This window comes from Strix uralensis, chromosome 3 (assembly GCF_047716275.1).
Source record: "Strix uralensis isolate ZFMK-TIS-50842 chromosome 3, bStrUra1, whole genome shotgun sequence".
Lineage (NCBI taxonomy): Eukaryota > Metazoa > Chordata > Aves > Strigiformes > Strigidae > Strix > Strix uralensis.
In genome coordinates this window covers 115,522,413-115,539,304 of record NC_133974.1, presented here as the reverse complement: position 1 = coordinate 115,539,304, position 16,892 = coordinate 115,522,413, and the positions used below count along the sequence as shown (strand labels likewise).

Here is a 16,892-nt window from a genome sequence, read left to right as displayed (position 1 = left end):
GATCGCCCGCCCCCATCTGCTCTCTTTCAGGCCGCCTCCCCCCGCGGGCTCCCCTCCTGCTTGCCCCAGGGCCATGGCCGCCCCACAGCCACCCCCCGCTGCCCCCCAGCCGCTCCCCTGCCCCCTCACGACTGCCTCAGTCCCTTCTGACCCCCCCCAGCAGCCCCAATCCTCTTACTGCCCCACGCCGGCAGCGGCCCAAGCGCCCCCCGCCCTTTCCCTCACGGCTGCCTGAACCCCCCAACTCTCCCCTCAGCGCCCCCCCGCCCCCCACCCGCGGCACACCTTGGGGCAGGTAGTCCCGCCCCACCTCGCAGAAGGGGCGCCGCCATTGGCCGGCCGGCGCACGACCACCGTCAATCAGCCGGCGGCTCCCCCTGTGATTGGGCAGCCCCCGCCCTCGGCCGGGCGGGAGCGGGGGGGCTGCGGGTGCGTGGGTTCCCCTCCCCCTGGGGGCAGGCGGGCCCGCGCGTGCGCGCGGGGCGGGGCGGGCCCGGGGCGTTGCCACGCAGGGTCCCACCATAGCAACCGCTTCCTCCTCCGGGCACCGCGGCCGTGACGTCGGCAGCGTTTCCGCCCGGCTCGCGCCCTCGCCGCTTCCCGTCCTGCTGCCGGAGCCCGCGCCGCGCCCAGCACCCGAGGGGAGCAGCCGCTGCCGCACCGCGCTCCGCCGCCCAGCGCCCCGCCGACACCATGGTAGGGACCCGGGCGCCGCTGGGGGAGCGGGGGGCGCGGGCCGCCGGGCTTCTCCCCTCCCCCCCTCCTCCGCCTTCGTCCCTGGGGAAATGGGGGAGGGGGCGGTCGGTACCGCCCGCCCGCCGCATCCCGGCCTGCGCTCTGGCTGGTGCTGTGCTCGGCGGCGTGACAGCAGCGCGCCCCCCGCTCTTTCTCCTTCCCTCCTCCCGGTCCTTTCCGTTCGCCTTTGAACTTGAGGCGGCGGCGGATCCGTTCTCCTCCCTTCCCCCTCTCCCCCGCCCCCATCCCGCCATGAGGCGGCGGAAGGTTACTTCCCCCCCCCTCCCTCCTTGAGGCGATGGAACTGTCCTCTCCCCTTGGTCCTCCCCCCGTCAGGCGATGGTACGTCCCGCGCCTCACACAGGCGCTAGGGGCAGGCGCGTCCATTTCGCCGGGGGCGGGGAGGAGGGCGAGTGAGGCGGGAAGAGCCGGAGGCGGGGGGGGACACGGCGGCGGCCGCCGCGGGGCGATGCGCGGCCCCTCCCCGTGCCGCAGGGCGCGGCCGTAGGGTGGGGGGGGGGGGAGGGGAGGGGAGGGGCGGTGGCTCACCCCCCCCCCCACGCCAGGGGATGCGCGGGGTGTCGGTCGCAGCCTGGCAGAAAGGCCGCGGGGGGGTGTGGGGTGGCTTGTGGGAGCCCCCCCGAGGGCCGTGGGGCTGCCCCGCTCGGGAGGAAGCGCGGCCTCGGCCGCATCCGCCCCGACGGCGGCCCCGGGCGGGAGCCATCTTCCCCAAACCGAGGGGCTCAGGCCTGGCCTAGAAAACGGCGGCGGCTCCTCGGCGGAGCGAGGCGGCTGAGGCGAGCCCCCGTCCTCCCGCCAGCCAGGGCCCCGCTCCGCCGGCCCCGGCGCGCAGCCTCCCGGGGCCAGGCCGCCCTTAATCGGGCCCGGCTGGAGTCAGCAGTCGTGGTAGCAGACAAAAGGGGGGAAGCAAAACCGGCGGAAGGAAAACGCTAGTCGCAACAAACACGTTTTTGCAGCGGTCGCTCAGAGAAGCTTAAATTTTAAGGTACTTCCCGCAAGCGCTTCAGAGATTTCTGGTTTGCTTCTCTGCTCAGAGAAGATACAATGCTGGAAACGTGGTATCTAAGATAAAATGTTGGAAACAGAGGAAGCATAGAAATTATTAAGCGTCCGCACTGACTTGACCGTTTTCTCTGGCTTTCATAAAAAATGCCAGGGAACTCCTTTCGTAAATGGGGTGGAATAGACCACACAGCTATTATGCTCCATGGTGGTTCATTTTTTGTGGATTTGCCTACACTAAAAGTTTGTATCCCTGTTTAACTCAGGCGACTGAGACAGACAAATTCAGTTGAATTATTCACTCATACAGTTTAACTGCTGTCCTGGTTTTGCTTGAGTCGTGCACAAAGTGTGCAGCAACAAACATCTGTGTGTTTTGATGCGCTTGCCTGTGTTATTTGCCTTTAGTAGAGGGGCTACATATTGATGCCTTCCCGTGGTATTTACCATTAGTTTCTTGAACGTGTGGTATATCCAGTAAATAAAACTTTTAGTCTGTATAGACCTGTCAGACAGGATGTGCTACTAATCCCCCTGCTTCCTATAACACCCGAGTTAAAGCATCTGTGGCTGGTCTGCAGTGTGGAGCAGAGCTAATGGGAGTTGCAGATGAAGCTGCTAAAAGTCTGACGAGACTTGCAGCTCTTGTTTAAAATAGGCTTGTCTGAACAAGCTAGCTACCACCTCTGCAGTACGCAAACCTAGTTTAGAATGACTACTCAGTGTGTCAGGCTTCATCTTGCTTTGGAACCAGAGAATTCCCCAGTCAGTCAAAACTAGTATTTCACATAGTCATCTCCTTTTTGGAACAGGGTCTGTGCTGGCTCTTTTAAGATGCTTTCCAGTTGCTGCAAATGAACTTGCTTTTGGGCAAAGAGTGTAGGCCTTCTGGCAAAGTACAGTAATGCCAGCAGGAGGGCATCATTTGGTATCAAAAGAGCATTGGATTTTCTGCTTTTGTGTCTTGCCACAAGGTTCAGTTTCTTTGCTACTGGATTAAATGAGTCCATGGTCTTTGGAGGACCGTGCAAATTATTTTTCTTGGTTGTTAGTCAATGCTGTTCCCAAATCTGTGTAATTACAAGGTACATATGCCTCATATACAAGATGACAGCCTCATGACAATTGGTAGTGTGGGTGTCTGGCATGTTCCTACTTGCCTTGTCAGAATATCGCTATCAAGAGGCTCCTGCTGGGAGCAAGGGCTGACCTAAGCGATCTCATGCGGGAGAGCCTGCAGACAGCCAGAACTTGCATGTAAAGCTGTTCAGAGCCTTTTGCTTGCCTGACTGTTGAGTATTCACAGCCATCTCCAGGAAGGATACCTCGGTAATGAGTATCTGGGATGCCCAGAGCAGGCCTTCAAAGCCTGTTTTTAAGGGTGAGGTTTAAGCTTTAGGTTGCCGTAGGTGCCTGGAGGGCCACAAGAAAATTCTTACAGACATTTGGGCTTATAATAGCTGATTTCTGTGCTGAATGTGTTTCTAAGAAGCTTTGCTTTCCTCAGAGAGTTCTGTTGCATACCAGCTTACACCCACATTACCTTAAAAACATGCATTTAAACACAGGAATGGCTGCTACTCAACTTCTGCCTTGCTACTGGCTACTACAGTTCCTGTTTTTCAGCCACATTGCTGGGATTGCCTTTTGTGGGTGTTGCTTGTTCTACCTACCTTGATAATTGTATTAGGAATAACTTTATGGTAGTTTGGGAGAAGGTGATGATTTCCTCTTTGGCTGAAAGCTGAGGAAGTGACCTCCAGGAATTCAGGCGAGACTTTTTTTCTGTTTGTTTTTTTTTTTTTTTTAAATAATTGCTTTCTTACTTGTCTCTCCTCATCTAGTTGATAACCCTTCTTATTGGCGGGGGGGGGGGAAGCTGAAAAGAGTTTTGATTCCTTCCCCCACACCTTCCTCCCCAAAAAAGAGACCAAATAATGCAAAATAAAAAACTTGAGTCTAGCTGGCACAATCTGCCTACAAGTGATATGCAAATAAGTCTGTACTTCTTGCTGGTTTATGGTGTGCAAATAATGGCCTCTTACACAACAGCAGTAAAAAGGCAGTTATGTTTCCTATCATGCTTCAGATCTGAATTGAAGCTTTGGACTTTCAGATGCATAGGCTGCCTGGTATAAATGGAGGTGTCTGGCAGGCTGTAGGTAGCAGAGGACATGGGCCTACTGGGACTTGGGGAGTCACTGGTATTCCCACACTGGTGCTGATCTTTGGGATAAAGTTAAACTAGTCATTCCATGTATTGCCTCCTTTCCTACTCAGTAAAGTGGAGGTGATAATATCAGATGGGTTTTCTTGAGTGCTCAAATACCAGATTAAAAGCAAAGCAGTATTTAAGATCCTTGTATTTTTAGCCACCCACATTTTCAGTCAGCTTGTCGGCCATAGCTGACACCTTTTCAGAGGCCTGATTTGGCAAAATCTCCCTCTGTTAGCTGCAGCCGGGCTATGTGACCCTCCCTTTCTGTCAGGTGCTTTCACAACTAACTTGGCTTAGTTTTTCCCTTCAAGGTCTTGGTGCTGATGATGTCCCAGGGTGTTGCGTGGCAGTGTATGGGACAGTTTTGTGAAGGCTGCTGTCCCAGAACAGTTGGGTGGTAATAGGTTTAATTGAAAAAATACTTGTCGCAGAGATGTACTATGACACATTCCTGAGTCAGATGGAAATGCCACATGGTTACACAGGCAGTTCTGGCAGTGGAAGGGGATTTTGAAGGTAGATAAGGAGGGATGGTTTGCCAAGCATAGGGGAAACAAGGTGTCTGCTGAAGAAACGGAGGACCAAATACCTGGCAGTAATGTTACTAGCAAACATGGGAGTACAGTGTTCTCAAATCTGCCTTTGCAATTAAACAAGGCATAATTTAATAAGTTCTTGGTGTCAAATTCTGGAAAAATTGATGATGCTTTTCCAAGAAGCAAAAGTTTCCACTGGAGTAGCTGTGGATAGTCCATGCTGGTGTATACAGTGTGTGTGTGCATGTTTCCCAAACAAAACAAGACAAAAACTGGTGCTTGAAATGTCTGTGTAGATGGCACAGACACCACTATGGAGGGCTCTTAAGGTTCTGATCACGGGAAATAAAACCCTCGCTGTAAAAAAGCCAATCCTTAAAACCAAATTCAGTCCTTCACACTTGTCTGGAGGCAAACTAAGACATTAGTTTAAAGTCTTCTTGGCTGTCTTACAGCTGCGGAGGGAACAAAGACTTTTCTTAGGTACAATATTTTAAATATTCAAGAAAAATACTGCAGTTCACAGAGCTGCTTAATAAAAGAGAAGGCAAATTTCATTGTGTCCAAGTTGTGTTTCAATGCAGGCTTCCTACAAATCCAGTTTATCAGGCATATGTCTCGCTCCTGAAGTGGCTTTTTGTATATGGGGATTTTCTTGAGAAAGCTTTGGATTATTCTTCAGTCTTCCCCCATTTAGATTAAATTTCAGTTGTAGATACTTGCCGATGGAGGCAAAATGTTGGAAGCTATTAGTGGAGGCAGCTGGGGACGGCTCTTGCAGTTGGAAGCCTGCTAGACAGAAGGCTCTCTCTTTGGGCTGCCCTGTGTAGGGACGGCATTCTGCTCTCACAAGACTTCTGCAGTGCTTTGCACTTAAGGCAGGAACGATGGCTTTGTGTAGGGAATAAGAGCTGCTGTGTTACTGCAGCGCATGCTGACAAGGCATTTAATGCAACCAATTACCTCATGTGCCCACAGCAGTCTGTGTGAAAAGACAATGAGGGTGCTGGTAGAAGTGCTCCAGAATAATGTAGAAGGCAACACTGGCCACAAGACATGCCTCCTTTGCAATAGTTGCATGAAGGTACTGGGGAGAACTCATTTTTGCCGATTCCCTCAGACCAACTTACTCTGTCCATTCTTGCCTGAATGTCTCCCTGAGTATGCTGTACTGGCATCGTTTTCCCATCTGATATTTAAGTGGCTTGCCTCCTTGCTGCTGCCTTGTTTCAGGGAGGTTAACTGGCCCTGCAGTTAAGGTCCTCGACACCTATAGAAACTGGCTGGCTACTTGAATGTAGTCTTTTCTCTGCAGTTGCATCCCGAGAATTGTTTTAAGTTGGTGTTGCCTTTTTGTTACAGGGTTGATCTGTCCCCCATAACAAAATGTCACCAGCTGGTGGTCACATATCCGACAAGTACCTGCAACACATCTACCCACGTACCAGTCCAGGGTTGGGTAACTGCTTTCATACTGAAAAAGGTACAGAGCCAGGCTAGCTGGTGTAGCCCTGCAGCGTTCAAGCCAGAATGCACAAAATAATGATGAATGTGCTGTATTGAATCCTCTGAGCAGAGTGATATTGGGCCAAAGAGAGAAAATCCAGGCTAACAAATAAATGTTTATTCTGTCATTACTGGCGGGGTGGATGCTTCTCACCAGCTATTCTGCGCAAATCAGAGACAGGGAAGATGTTGATTGAGGACATGTATTTACGAGTGTGGCATTTCTCCTTGTTCCTGTGCTCTTAACAGTCATCCTGTTGCTGCTCTGTGCAGGATGGTTGCAACTACCTTACAACAAAAGCTGCCAGGGATTTGTTTGGTTTTTTTTTTCCTCCAAGTATGTTTACGAAGACAGTTGTGGCTGGTGCAAGCCCAGGGTTGAAGAGGGAGTCCTACAGGTACAAAAGTAGATCCTCTTTTTGCACCAGGGATTTATGGGTTCATTTCAACCCATACTGTGACACAGCTATAGGGTTTTCTCAGATGGAACAAATCTGCATTGTCCCTAGCAATATAATGGCTCCTAACGTCAGCCTGTGTGATGAATCCAGGGGTTGTACAGTTTCACAGCAGCTGTGAAAAGGGAGTAGTACCAGCTACTAACAACCTTTTGCTTTGGAAAGCTAAGAAATAAAAGTTCTTAACTACTGTCCCTTCAGTTTCTGGTCAGTCCCAGTTATCAGCTGCAGTTTAACAGTGAATTTTGAGTTTCCAGACTAAATACTCTCAACATTTTTGGAATCTGAACTGACTTGCCAGCAGTGCTCAGTTTCTTTATAAGGAAACAACTTGTCTCCCAACTTGGAGACATGTTTCTGGCTGTGCAGTAGCACAAGCATATGCTCTGGACTGCACAGTTTGCATCAACCTGCAGCTCCACTGCTGCTGTTTGCTTCTGGCGCTCTGCTCAGCATTAACCTCTTCTTTCAAAGGTAACTTCTTGGCAATGGGAATTAGTGCAGGGGAATTAGTTGTGGTCTTGCTGTAAAGATCAAGAATTGACAAAAAGTAAAGCTAGGTGACATGAACTGCTTTTATGCGATTACTAGACTTATTCCCATGCTAGTTCAGGCTTTCTGAGCATTTTCTACTTAGAATCTTGATTTTTTTAATTTTTTTTTTGTGGCTAAAGGCTGAGTCTTAACACCTATTGTCAGCTACTGAGGTGCCATTAGTTAGAAGACAAACCTGAGGAGGAAAAAAAAGGTTGCCTTGAGTTCACGGTGGGTTTGTCCTTAGTGAATGATGCAATAGTTCTAGTCACTGCACTGTTTGCTTTATTAGGGCAACCTTGTATTATTTAGTGTCTTCCCAGAGAGCTCTTGCCTACACCAGCCACAGGGACAGGAGGAGAAAGACCTGTGTTCCTCATTAGTTCTCAGTCACACGGTAACAAAGTGCAGTCTCTCCATATGGAGGAGGTGACAGAGGAATGAGTCACTTCAAGTCGATGTTTGCACTTTTGCTTGAATTTATCCTGGAATAGGCTTTCTCCGCTTACTGTTCTTGCCTTATTGGAGATACGCAGAAGGGTGGCTGCCTGGCAAGCAGCTGAGACACAGTGACTTACTCCCTATCCCAAAGTAAGTGCAAGAGTTTCTGGATAGATTACCCCTAACAGACAGCCATGCATTGTAAATCTTGAGCGAGGTCCCCTTGTATTTGAGTAAACCCCGAAAGAGTGCTGTTTTCCACGCTAGGGAAAGCTGCTGTCTCGGATTCACTGCTGTATGAGATTGTCCTGGTTTTGCATGACCAAGCACTTGGGAATCTAGACGCCAAACTCCATGGTAATAGGTTCTGCCAGCTATGCCGCCTCTCTTCAACTGGGTTGGCAAAGCTATGCCAGCCACTAGAAGTTACAGGAGAGATGTTGGTAGAAAAAGGAGGATCTGGGCTTATCTGAGGTCCTGCGTGGTAGGCATTGGTCAAGGCTTTAAAAAAAACACACTTAGAAGTAGTTGTCTGATCAATAACTATCTCTCAAGGACAGCCTGTTTGAAAGCTAGCACTAAGCAGTTCTCCTTCACCACTGAGCTACCTGGTTTTGCAACAGAACTCTGCTGTTTCTTTAGAACACTTCCACTCTGACAAGGTACAATGCCCCCCCCCAAATGAATCCATCAAGCACATGTTTTGGGGCTGAGCTTAAGGAAAAACAAAATGAAGAACAACCTTTAGTCTTTTTCAGTTGGTATATCTCACATAATGCTTTACCTGACTGTTTAGTACTGCTGACTGTGCTTGTAACAGTGACGTGTGTCAGTTTACACAGAGGGAGGAGGGTGATTTTCCTTCTGAGATACGAGTTGCCATATCTGAGGATAATGTCATTTGAATTTGGAAGCCCAAAAACCAGTGGGGGAAGAAGCAGTATTTGAAAGGAATCTCACTGTTTACACTGCATACAGTGTGTTGGACAGGCTTCAATTTGGTCTTTGCTGCTGTGGCCATGATGTCCTTCCAGCAGTGTCCGCTGGCCACTATGGCTTCTCATATTTGCAGTATTTGCTATTGCACAGCTGCTTTTAAGCTAACTTTGCTGCACTCTGAGAACAAAACTCAGATACAAATGCTTCTACCCTGCCACCTCTTTTTTTTTTTTTCCCTCATTCCCAAAAAAGCAGCAGACTGAAAATGCAGTTCAGCCTCTTCTCGTTTTTGCTAGGTCTTGTCCTCTTTATTCTGTGCAGCTGACTTTAACATTAGATTGGTAATACTGCATCTGTACCTTCTATTACAGCTAGCACAGGGGGATACCACACAGTAACTAGAATTTCCCATCAGACTTCAAGGAGGGGGGTGGGGTTGAAAAGGCCCACAGCTTGCTTTAAAAACTGATGGAGGAACTGCTGGGAAGTAAATGCTTAGACTTGCAAGTTCTCCCTTTAAAACACTGATTTCAGAGCAACTTCTGAAAGTTGGCTTGTTCAGCTAAAAATGGTACCACTATGGTCCCAGTACTCCACCACGTCTCTCTTGATCTCTAAATGAAATCCATGTGACAAGCGTGGAATTTGGCCATATTTTACCTCTGTTCCTAAAGCTGCTAGCAAGCATGCTAGAAACAGCTAGGAATCTTTGGACAGAAGATCCTTGATTGTCTAGGCAGCCTGAAATGGGTAATAAAATTAAGCTGCTGTAATGCCAAAGGATCTGCCGCAACTGAATCTCAGAGGACAAGGAGTGGACATGCGTGTAAAACTACCCCAAAACATTGTTCTAATATAAGTAGGATTGTGCCTTCTTTGGAATAGTTTTGGTTTGGCAGCTGGCTGTGGGCAGCATCGAGACTCCAGATTCTTTCCTTGGCCTGGAAAAAGAGGGCCTGCAGCCTTTTCTGACGAGACTCTCAGGCCACTGGTGACTGTTCCCAGTATTGGTTGTCTTCTAGCCTCAGATTTAAAGCAGTGTAGTAATGGAGTTGGGAAAATTTGCGGTGGTAGCCCTAAAGGTCTTTGCCCTTGTCTTCGCAGGCATCTGGAGTACAAGTTGCCGATGAGGTATGCCGTATCTTCTATGACATGAAAGTACGGAAGTGCTCTACGCCTGAGGAAATTAAGAAGAGGAAGAAGGCTGTCATCTTCTGCCTCAGTCCAGACAAAAAGTGCATTATTGTGGAAGAAGGCAAAGAGATTCTGGTGGGAGATGTCGGTGTAACAGTTACCGACCCTTTCAAGCACTTTGTGCAGATGCTTCCCGAGAAGGATTGCCGTTATGCCTTGTATGATGCAAGCTTTGAGACCAAGGAATCCAAAAAAGAAGAGCTGATGTTTTTCTTGTGGTAAGCCATCTTCCCAACTCGCTCATTCCTAACGTGCAGTCCGAGCACTGCGGGTGAGGTCTCTTGAGCATTTGTATTGCCCAGGCTGACAAGATGGCAAGCTTAAAGTGAGCCGGGCAGCTTAATGCCTGTATTCTGAGCCATGAGACATTTCACTTGTTCATATGCGGTAGGATACTGCTTCTGTCTGTGACGGATAGTAAATGTCCCTAATTGCACTCTTTTTGGTGTATCCCACTAGGGCACCAGAACAAGCACCTCTCAAAAGTAAGATGATCTATGCAAGCTCCAAGGATGCAATCAAAAAGAAGTTTCAAGGTATGTAATGCAGCTAACACTCCTAGCTGTGCCATGCCCCTAAAATGCTTACACAGCAAGGCTTAACTGCTGGCTAATTGGTTTGGGGTGTTTTTTTGAGATACTAGTGAGAGATGAGAACTTCACAGGTGAAATGCCCTGTGACAGAGCTAAAATGAGCTTTGGCTAAAACTTACACTGTCTGACTGAATTTTAGAGGCACTAGAACTGTGCTGAGGACAAGAGCAGGTTTTGCAGTGTGTGACACTAGCTGTACTGTACAGAGCAGCACATCTGCACCCTACAGGCTCGAAAACAGTAGATTCATAACACAGAACTGGATTTTGTGCAGAGCTGCCTCTGTGACAGAGGAGTTTCAGCCCTGTGTCTGTTGAAATATGCAATTTCATAAACTTCCTGTGCTGTATTAGTAGTAATTAACGATTCACTTGATTTAGAGGTACAGTTATGATTACTCATTTCAAAAGGGCATCGCATCTCCTAAGTGGAGAAGTGAAGTTCTGATCGGCCTGTCAGGCACCATTAACCAAGGAGTAAGCACCTTGCTGCAGCATTCAGAAATTTCATGCTAAGTTAGTCATTATGATGGCTGGTAGCCAGATAGCACTGCCCCCTCTCCTTCAGTTCCTCGTGCTGCGCTGGGCCAGAATCTTGCAGCATGCAAGACTGACAGGATCATTGTGCAGCGGTGCCAGCCTTCACAGGACAACTCACTAGTGCATTGGAACTATCCAGGGAAACTGTTGTGTACTGCACATGTGGAAGTTGAAAAAAGAAATCCTGAAGAAATTCTGCTTTTCTTCATGTAAGACAGGCTTGGGTTGGGCTGGGCTCCCTGCCCTCCAAAAAAAAAACCACTGTTGATTCCTTAGACCAACAAAGTCTTTCTGGTCTCCATATCTGAGATTCTCACTCTGACTCTTTCACCCACCTCTCCAGAGCCAGGGGGAGCTGAGTCAGCCATCTTAGTGTGCTTGTGTGTAGCTCCCTCACCTGCCATATCCAGGGTAGCACTAGAAAAGAGAGATTCACTTGTGAGAGAGCCTGCAGTATAAACGCTAACAGTCTGAGCACTTTCTCCCTGATACTCTATGTTGATATTTGGTGTGTAGCCAGACGTTTCCTGTGACATATCAAGGGAAAACCATCCAAATTCCTAAGCTAAGGCAGGACTTAACTGCTTGAGTGACCGGATTGCCTCTTCTAATATTACTACCAAGTATGTTTCTTTGATTACGAGCATGTTGAAATACTGCATTATTGAGTGTTTTGCCTCTTTTTTTAGGCATAAAGCATGAATGCCAAGCAAATGGGCCAGAGGACCTCAACCGAGCTTGCATTGCTGAGAAGCTAGGAGGCTCCCTAGTCGTAGCTTTTGAAGGAAGTCCTGTGTAGATGTCATACAGTGCCACAACTCTACAAGCATTCCATGTTTTAATATATCAGTTATGTAAAGCAACCATTCTAGGCAAGGGTTTCACTAACTGTAGGGAAGCTGTCTTGTAGAATAAAGTAGATTTTGGAGATGTAGCTCGTATGTACAAATGACCCTAAATAAATCAAATCTAAGGATTTATCTTGGTGTATTAATATTTGCATTGCTTGTCCAGCCCAATACTGTCCCCAATGGATTAACACTAAGGGTCTCCAAAAATTTTGGTCCAATGCAGCAGTGTATCATGGGACGAAAGGGTGGGGGAGGTGAGAACAATCTGGTTCCTGTTCTTACTTTTCTAAATTGTAACAAGCAAAATTCAGTCAGTCTTTTTGAGGCTACTGGCCAAATTGCCAAACTCAAACTTTTCCCCTGTAACTGTTTAATACAAAACTTAAAACCTGTAGTTAAAGTTAGGCTAAAGCAACCCGTTGGCACCAGAACTGGGTTAAATTCTTAGTGCTTGCAGTTGCAGAGCAGTACTAATAAAGACTAATTCTGAAGTTAAATAGAAAATAGACACACTTCTCTGGAGAAATAGTCCTAATCCACTCTCTTGTAAACTCACAGTGCAGTAATAATATTTAAAAGTTCACTTGTTCTGTAGGTTCAATTTTCTTGTTATGAAGTGTCTTGGTCTCTTCCAGCCTGAGTGATTCTATAAAAATTGCTTTTCTGTTGACATAGTTTAATTTAGAACTACCTTAGTTTCTCTAATACACACTTACTAGTGGATCAGATGCTTCTGAGGCTTTAACAAATGCAGATTCTTGTATCGGAGCTCTCCAGTTATGGGTAGTACAGTGAGAAAGAACCACATGTTAAAAAGTGGTATTCTCAGCCCAAGTCTTTGGTCACTTGGTCCATTTGTCCATAATTACTATTGATTTAACTTGGAACCAATCAGCCTGACTAATACGGCTTGATCTGGGCTTTTTGTCTGTTAGCTTCTTTAATTCTGTAGAAATGCATGGAAATATCACCTAGAAAGTTTGACCTGAAATGCCTTTTGTATGGGGGGGGGGGGGTAGAGAACATTCCTGTGCCAGCTACAGAGATCTTAAAAGCTTCCATGTTTCACCAGTGGTTGATTAAAGCTGTTTCCTTTGTGTAATGTGTACATGGGAGTTGCATAGAGTTTTCCTGTATGTCTGTAGAGAAAAAGAAAAAAAAAAAACCAAAACCCTTAGCCTCCAGTGCGTTACTGTGATATGTTCTGTGCGTGCCAAATTCAAATAGCCTAAATAAATGGGGTTTCCCTTCCCTGGGTCAGTGACTGATTCCTCTCCAGCCTCAGGATTAGCCCTCCTCCAGTGGGGTCGGTGCTGCTGGCTGAGCACGCCGGTGCCCCGCGTAAGCTGGGCGCTCAGGGAGCTGGTACGCCTCCTGCAGCTGCTGCCTGTGCTGCTCACGGGGAGAAAGGATGGGGGGAAACAGGCTGGAAGGAAGAGAGGGAGTTGGGGGGGGAAAGCGGGTCCATCTGTCTGCAAAGCGTGCTGCCCTCCTTGGCCCTGCACCCCTCTCCCAGCTGAGTGGCTGCCAGCCTGCTGCAGGCTGGAGCTCCCTAGCAGCACCTCGGCTCTGCCCTTCGGCCTTCAGACCCACATTCCTGTGGGTTGGGAAGCTTCCTGGGAAACATCTCATATTTGCAGTCTGAGCGGGAGGAACCCAGCACCTGTCAGTTATTTTGTGCTGCTTTCCCTGTAAGAACTGAGGGAGCTTTCTCTGGCCAGCCTGATGAAGTCCAGGCAGCTACAGGCTCCCCCTTCCTCTGTGAGCCCTTGCCAGATGTGCAGGGACAGAAAGCTGTACTGTCCCTGCAGCTCCTCAACAGAGCAGTGTGCTGCGCTGGTTTATCTGTGGGGCCGGGGAAATAATGGTCCATTACCTAACTCGGCATGTGCCCTCTCTGGCCACGCGGCGTGGTTAAAACCTTTAATTAAAGGAAGGCATTGACTGCTTGCTCTAACTTGGCACCCAGATGGGTCACAGGGTTGGGAGCACAAGGTTTTCTGATGCAAAGAGATCCACCAGAGCAAAGCTTTCTGCTTCTGAGAAAAGCAAACAGGCCTGGTTTCTGCTGGGGCTTTTAGATGTTTCAGTCAACTCTGAGTTTGCCCAAGCAGGTAATCATCTCATAAACATCTCCTTCTTGCCTATGTGTCTGCAGTACTGGCTCTCTGTCCAAAGTCCAGGCTGAGATAAGGAAACTGGAGTGACACAGCGGGAGTGGTGCTGCCTGACAAACAAAGGGAACTCCTAGCCAAGATCCAGCTGATAACTAGCGCCTCCAGACTGCGGACATCTTCAAAGAGATATCCAGCCCAGGTGGCTCCCTGGTGGGCTTCTGCCTGTGATTTCCTTCATTGGTCAGAAAAGGGAGCAAGAGGCCCTGCAAAGGGGGAAGGATGTCAGACCTGGAAGGTGGGAGGGCAATTCCCACAATGTGAAAGCCCTCAAATCAGGGTACAAAATGCCTTAGTCCCAGGACTTTGAGGGATGGGAGGTCTGAGGTGCCTTTTCAGGCCTTGGTGAGGTGTGGTCCCACTGTTTAAGATTGTCTAAGAGGCTTTTAGCTGCTTTTAGGACCCTCACAGCAAGTCCCAAGACAGTATACTGGCCTGTCGGGAAGAGTACTGCACTCCAGGGCTGACAGTAATTCAACCTTCAGAGCTATAATGCGTCAGGCTTGTCCACATCATGGAGTTAGTGGGCCAAATTTCACCTCCCAAGGTTGGTTGTCCTTCTGCAGTTGGAGGGGATGAAAAGCATGAGAAGATGTTTCTTCATGTGACTGTTTCAAATCCTTTCAGTTAAGGTTTCTCTCAAATCACTCAGACCTTCTGAAAAGGCAAGGGAACCAGGGAGAGATGTGAGGAGTGCTTCCTATAGCTTGGCCAGTTGCTGGGGAGAGAGATTACTTTCTAACAGGACTACACAAAGAAGAAAAAGGTGAAGGGGTTCAGGTGATGGGCACAGCTCAGAGCCACGCAAGCTCAGCAGGACCGCAGCCCAGTTAGTGCAGCTTGGCTGCAGCAAGAGCAGAGCTGCTAGAAACCTGTTCAAGTCCATGTGCATCAAGGGTTTACCAAAAGCCACTTTTGTCCATTACACTGGGGAGAAGGTGGGGATGGGAGATGGAGACTGGTAATTTGGGCCTCAGTGTGAGCAGCAGATGGTGTAAACATAATTTAGCTGCTCCAACAAAGGTGAACTTGAGTGTCTAAGCTGTGGCTTGATAAGCCCATGTACCTAGGCTGAAAGGTAACTCCAGCCATGGCTGAAATCAGCAGAAGGATCCAGTGTTCCCATCCAAAATCACCCCAGCTGGGTGATTGCTTGATCTTTATCAATAAAGTACCTGCCTGCAGCACCCCAAAACCCAAGTGGGCAGCATGGCTTGCCTGGAGGAGAAGAGATAACTCTCAGCATGTTGTGAAATCCTTCCAGCTGGGAGAGCAGGGCCTGGCCAGTCCTCAGCCCTGCATGCTGGTGGGCAAGGCCTGGGTTTCTTCTAGCCCCTCAGGACGTCCTTCCACTTCCACCAGTGTCCCATGGGAAGAAAAAATCCCAGCGGCACCACTCCAGGTATTGAAAATGAAGCTAAACATCTTACCCTGAAGAGACATGGTTTTTTCAGCTTTGCTTAACAAGATCAGCCCCTCTCTTTCTTCCTAAAACAGCTAGCTTGGCAACATGTCCCCCCACACTGGCACACTGAATCTGCTTTTGGGTGGCTTTTGGGGCCCCATCAGAGGCCACCTGTCCTGTAGCACCCTTGGGACATGAGCCACCCTCCTTGTGTTGGGGGCTTTGTTACTGCTCGTGTGTTAATGCCTGGGTATCTATCATCTGCTCTGTTTTGCACAAGAGCTCACAATAAAGGAAATCGTTGTTGCAAAAGCAAAAAAACTGAAAAACCAACGGATTGCATCACTTTACTGCACCTGCTGCTCTGGGGCCTTTCCTACTGGTGGCTCTCTGGGAGTGACGGCCACCCTGATAGGCTCAACAGCTCACCCCAGCCTATGGGTTGGGTGGGGTTTTTTTCAATCCTGGTAAAATCCAGGCGTTCCCTCACTTTTGGGAAGCTTAAAAGCCAAAAGGTGACAGGCCAGGTGTGCTGCTTTGTGGCGAGAGGCGATGCTGACAGCGCTGAGGTTGCTGGTGGTCCTTGGTTCGTGAGGTCCTCCCCGTGCGTCACAAAGTCCGGGAAGAGAAACCAGAGGCTGATGGTGGCTGCTGGGCAAAGGTCTGCTTACAGCGAGTTAGTCCCGCTGTCGCGGGGAGACAGACCTGCCAGAGTCCGGGGCACTGCAGGATCTGCCGTGAGGGAGGGGGCAGCAGCTGGCCCTGTAATGAGTGTGTGGGGTCTCAGCTGCCATGCAAGAGGCTGGGGCCTCTGGCCAGGTGCGTGAGCTCTACCAGCTCCCATGCTGCGAGGAACTGCAGGCAGGAGCAGGCAGGGAGCGATGGAGAGGTGTCACCAAGCCACCCACCACATCGGGAGTGGGGGATGGAGGGGGATGTCCCTCCTCCTCGCGGCTCAGCACAACCCCCCCAAGGTGCTCAGCCCATTTCTGCAGTTGAGTGTTGACGGGCTCGGCCCTGATGTGTGCCCTGACTTCTGGGTGCAGCAGCCCTCGCTCAGCCGCAGTCAGCAAAGCCCCAGCCACCAAGGAAAGAGTCCTGCGGACAAGGATGGGGGGTGGTTGGCAGGGGTGGGGGGGGCTCGCAGCTTGCTCTTTCCTCAGCCAGCAGTCACCAGGACCCCCTTTTGTTGCCTGGTCAAAGCTGCATCACACACACCCCCTGCCCCCACCCAAGTGTGATTTGCACATGCTGTCTCCATCACAGCCCCAAAAGCCACAGTGCTGGGGTCGGGGGGGGGCACACGGGGGCAGGACACATGTCTGCCCAGTCACGCCTGTGGGAAGTCTCTGGTGTCTAATACAGAGGTTGAGAGTGCCTTCCCCAGGAACAAAATGGAAGCAGGTCTGTCCCTCATCCCCCATCCTGGCCTTGGCTCTTCACACACCCCAGAGGGACCAAGCGCTTCGGGGGCCTTTTTTCCCCCCCTCTCAAATCCCGCTGATGTCAGCACCAGGCTCAGCAGCTTTATTGTGGGGAGACAGGCACCGAGCTGTCACGTGGCCTCTGCCATTTCCTAAGAAACCAGCTTGAAAAAAAATAAAACAAAGGGAAAAAAAAAAAAAGAGGGGGGGGTGGAAAGATGAAAAAAAATTAAAAAGGAAAGCCACAAGAAGGGGAGAGCAGAGGGCTGGAGAGCCCAGCAGTGACCGAGGACCACCACCACGCAGCACCCGCAGGGACAAA

At 49.5% G+C, this 16,892-nt stretch overlaps 1 protein-coding gene across 1 annotated transcript; it reads left to right on the top strand.

Moving 5' to 3' along the window:
* Positions 1-492: 492 nt before the first annotated feature.
* DSTN (destrin, actin depolymerizing factor) lies at positions 493-12,744 on the top strand. The gene is made up of 4 exons (XM_074864030.1): positions 493-696; positions 9,495-9,802; positions 10,044-10,120; positions 11,406-12,744. Exons 1-4 carry the CDS (start codon positions 694-696, stop codon positions 11,513-11,515), a joined length of 498 nt encoding a protein of 165 aa, XP_074720131.1. The 5' UTR covers positions 493-693; the 3' UTR covers positions 11,516-12,744.
* The last annotated feature ends 4,148 nt before the right edge of the window (positions 12,745-16,892 follow it).

Coding starts and splice junctions, on each gene's coding strand:
- DSTN (XM_074864030.1), top strand. Junction 9,803..10,043: donor GAGCTGATGTTTTTCTTGTG/GTAAGCCATCTT, acceptor GTATCCCACTAG/GGCACCAGAACAAGCACCTC. Junction 10,121..11,405: donor AATCAAAAAGAAGTTTCAAG/GTATGTAATGCA, acceptor CTCTTTTTTTAG/GCATAAAGCATGAATGCCAA.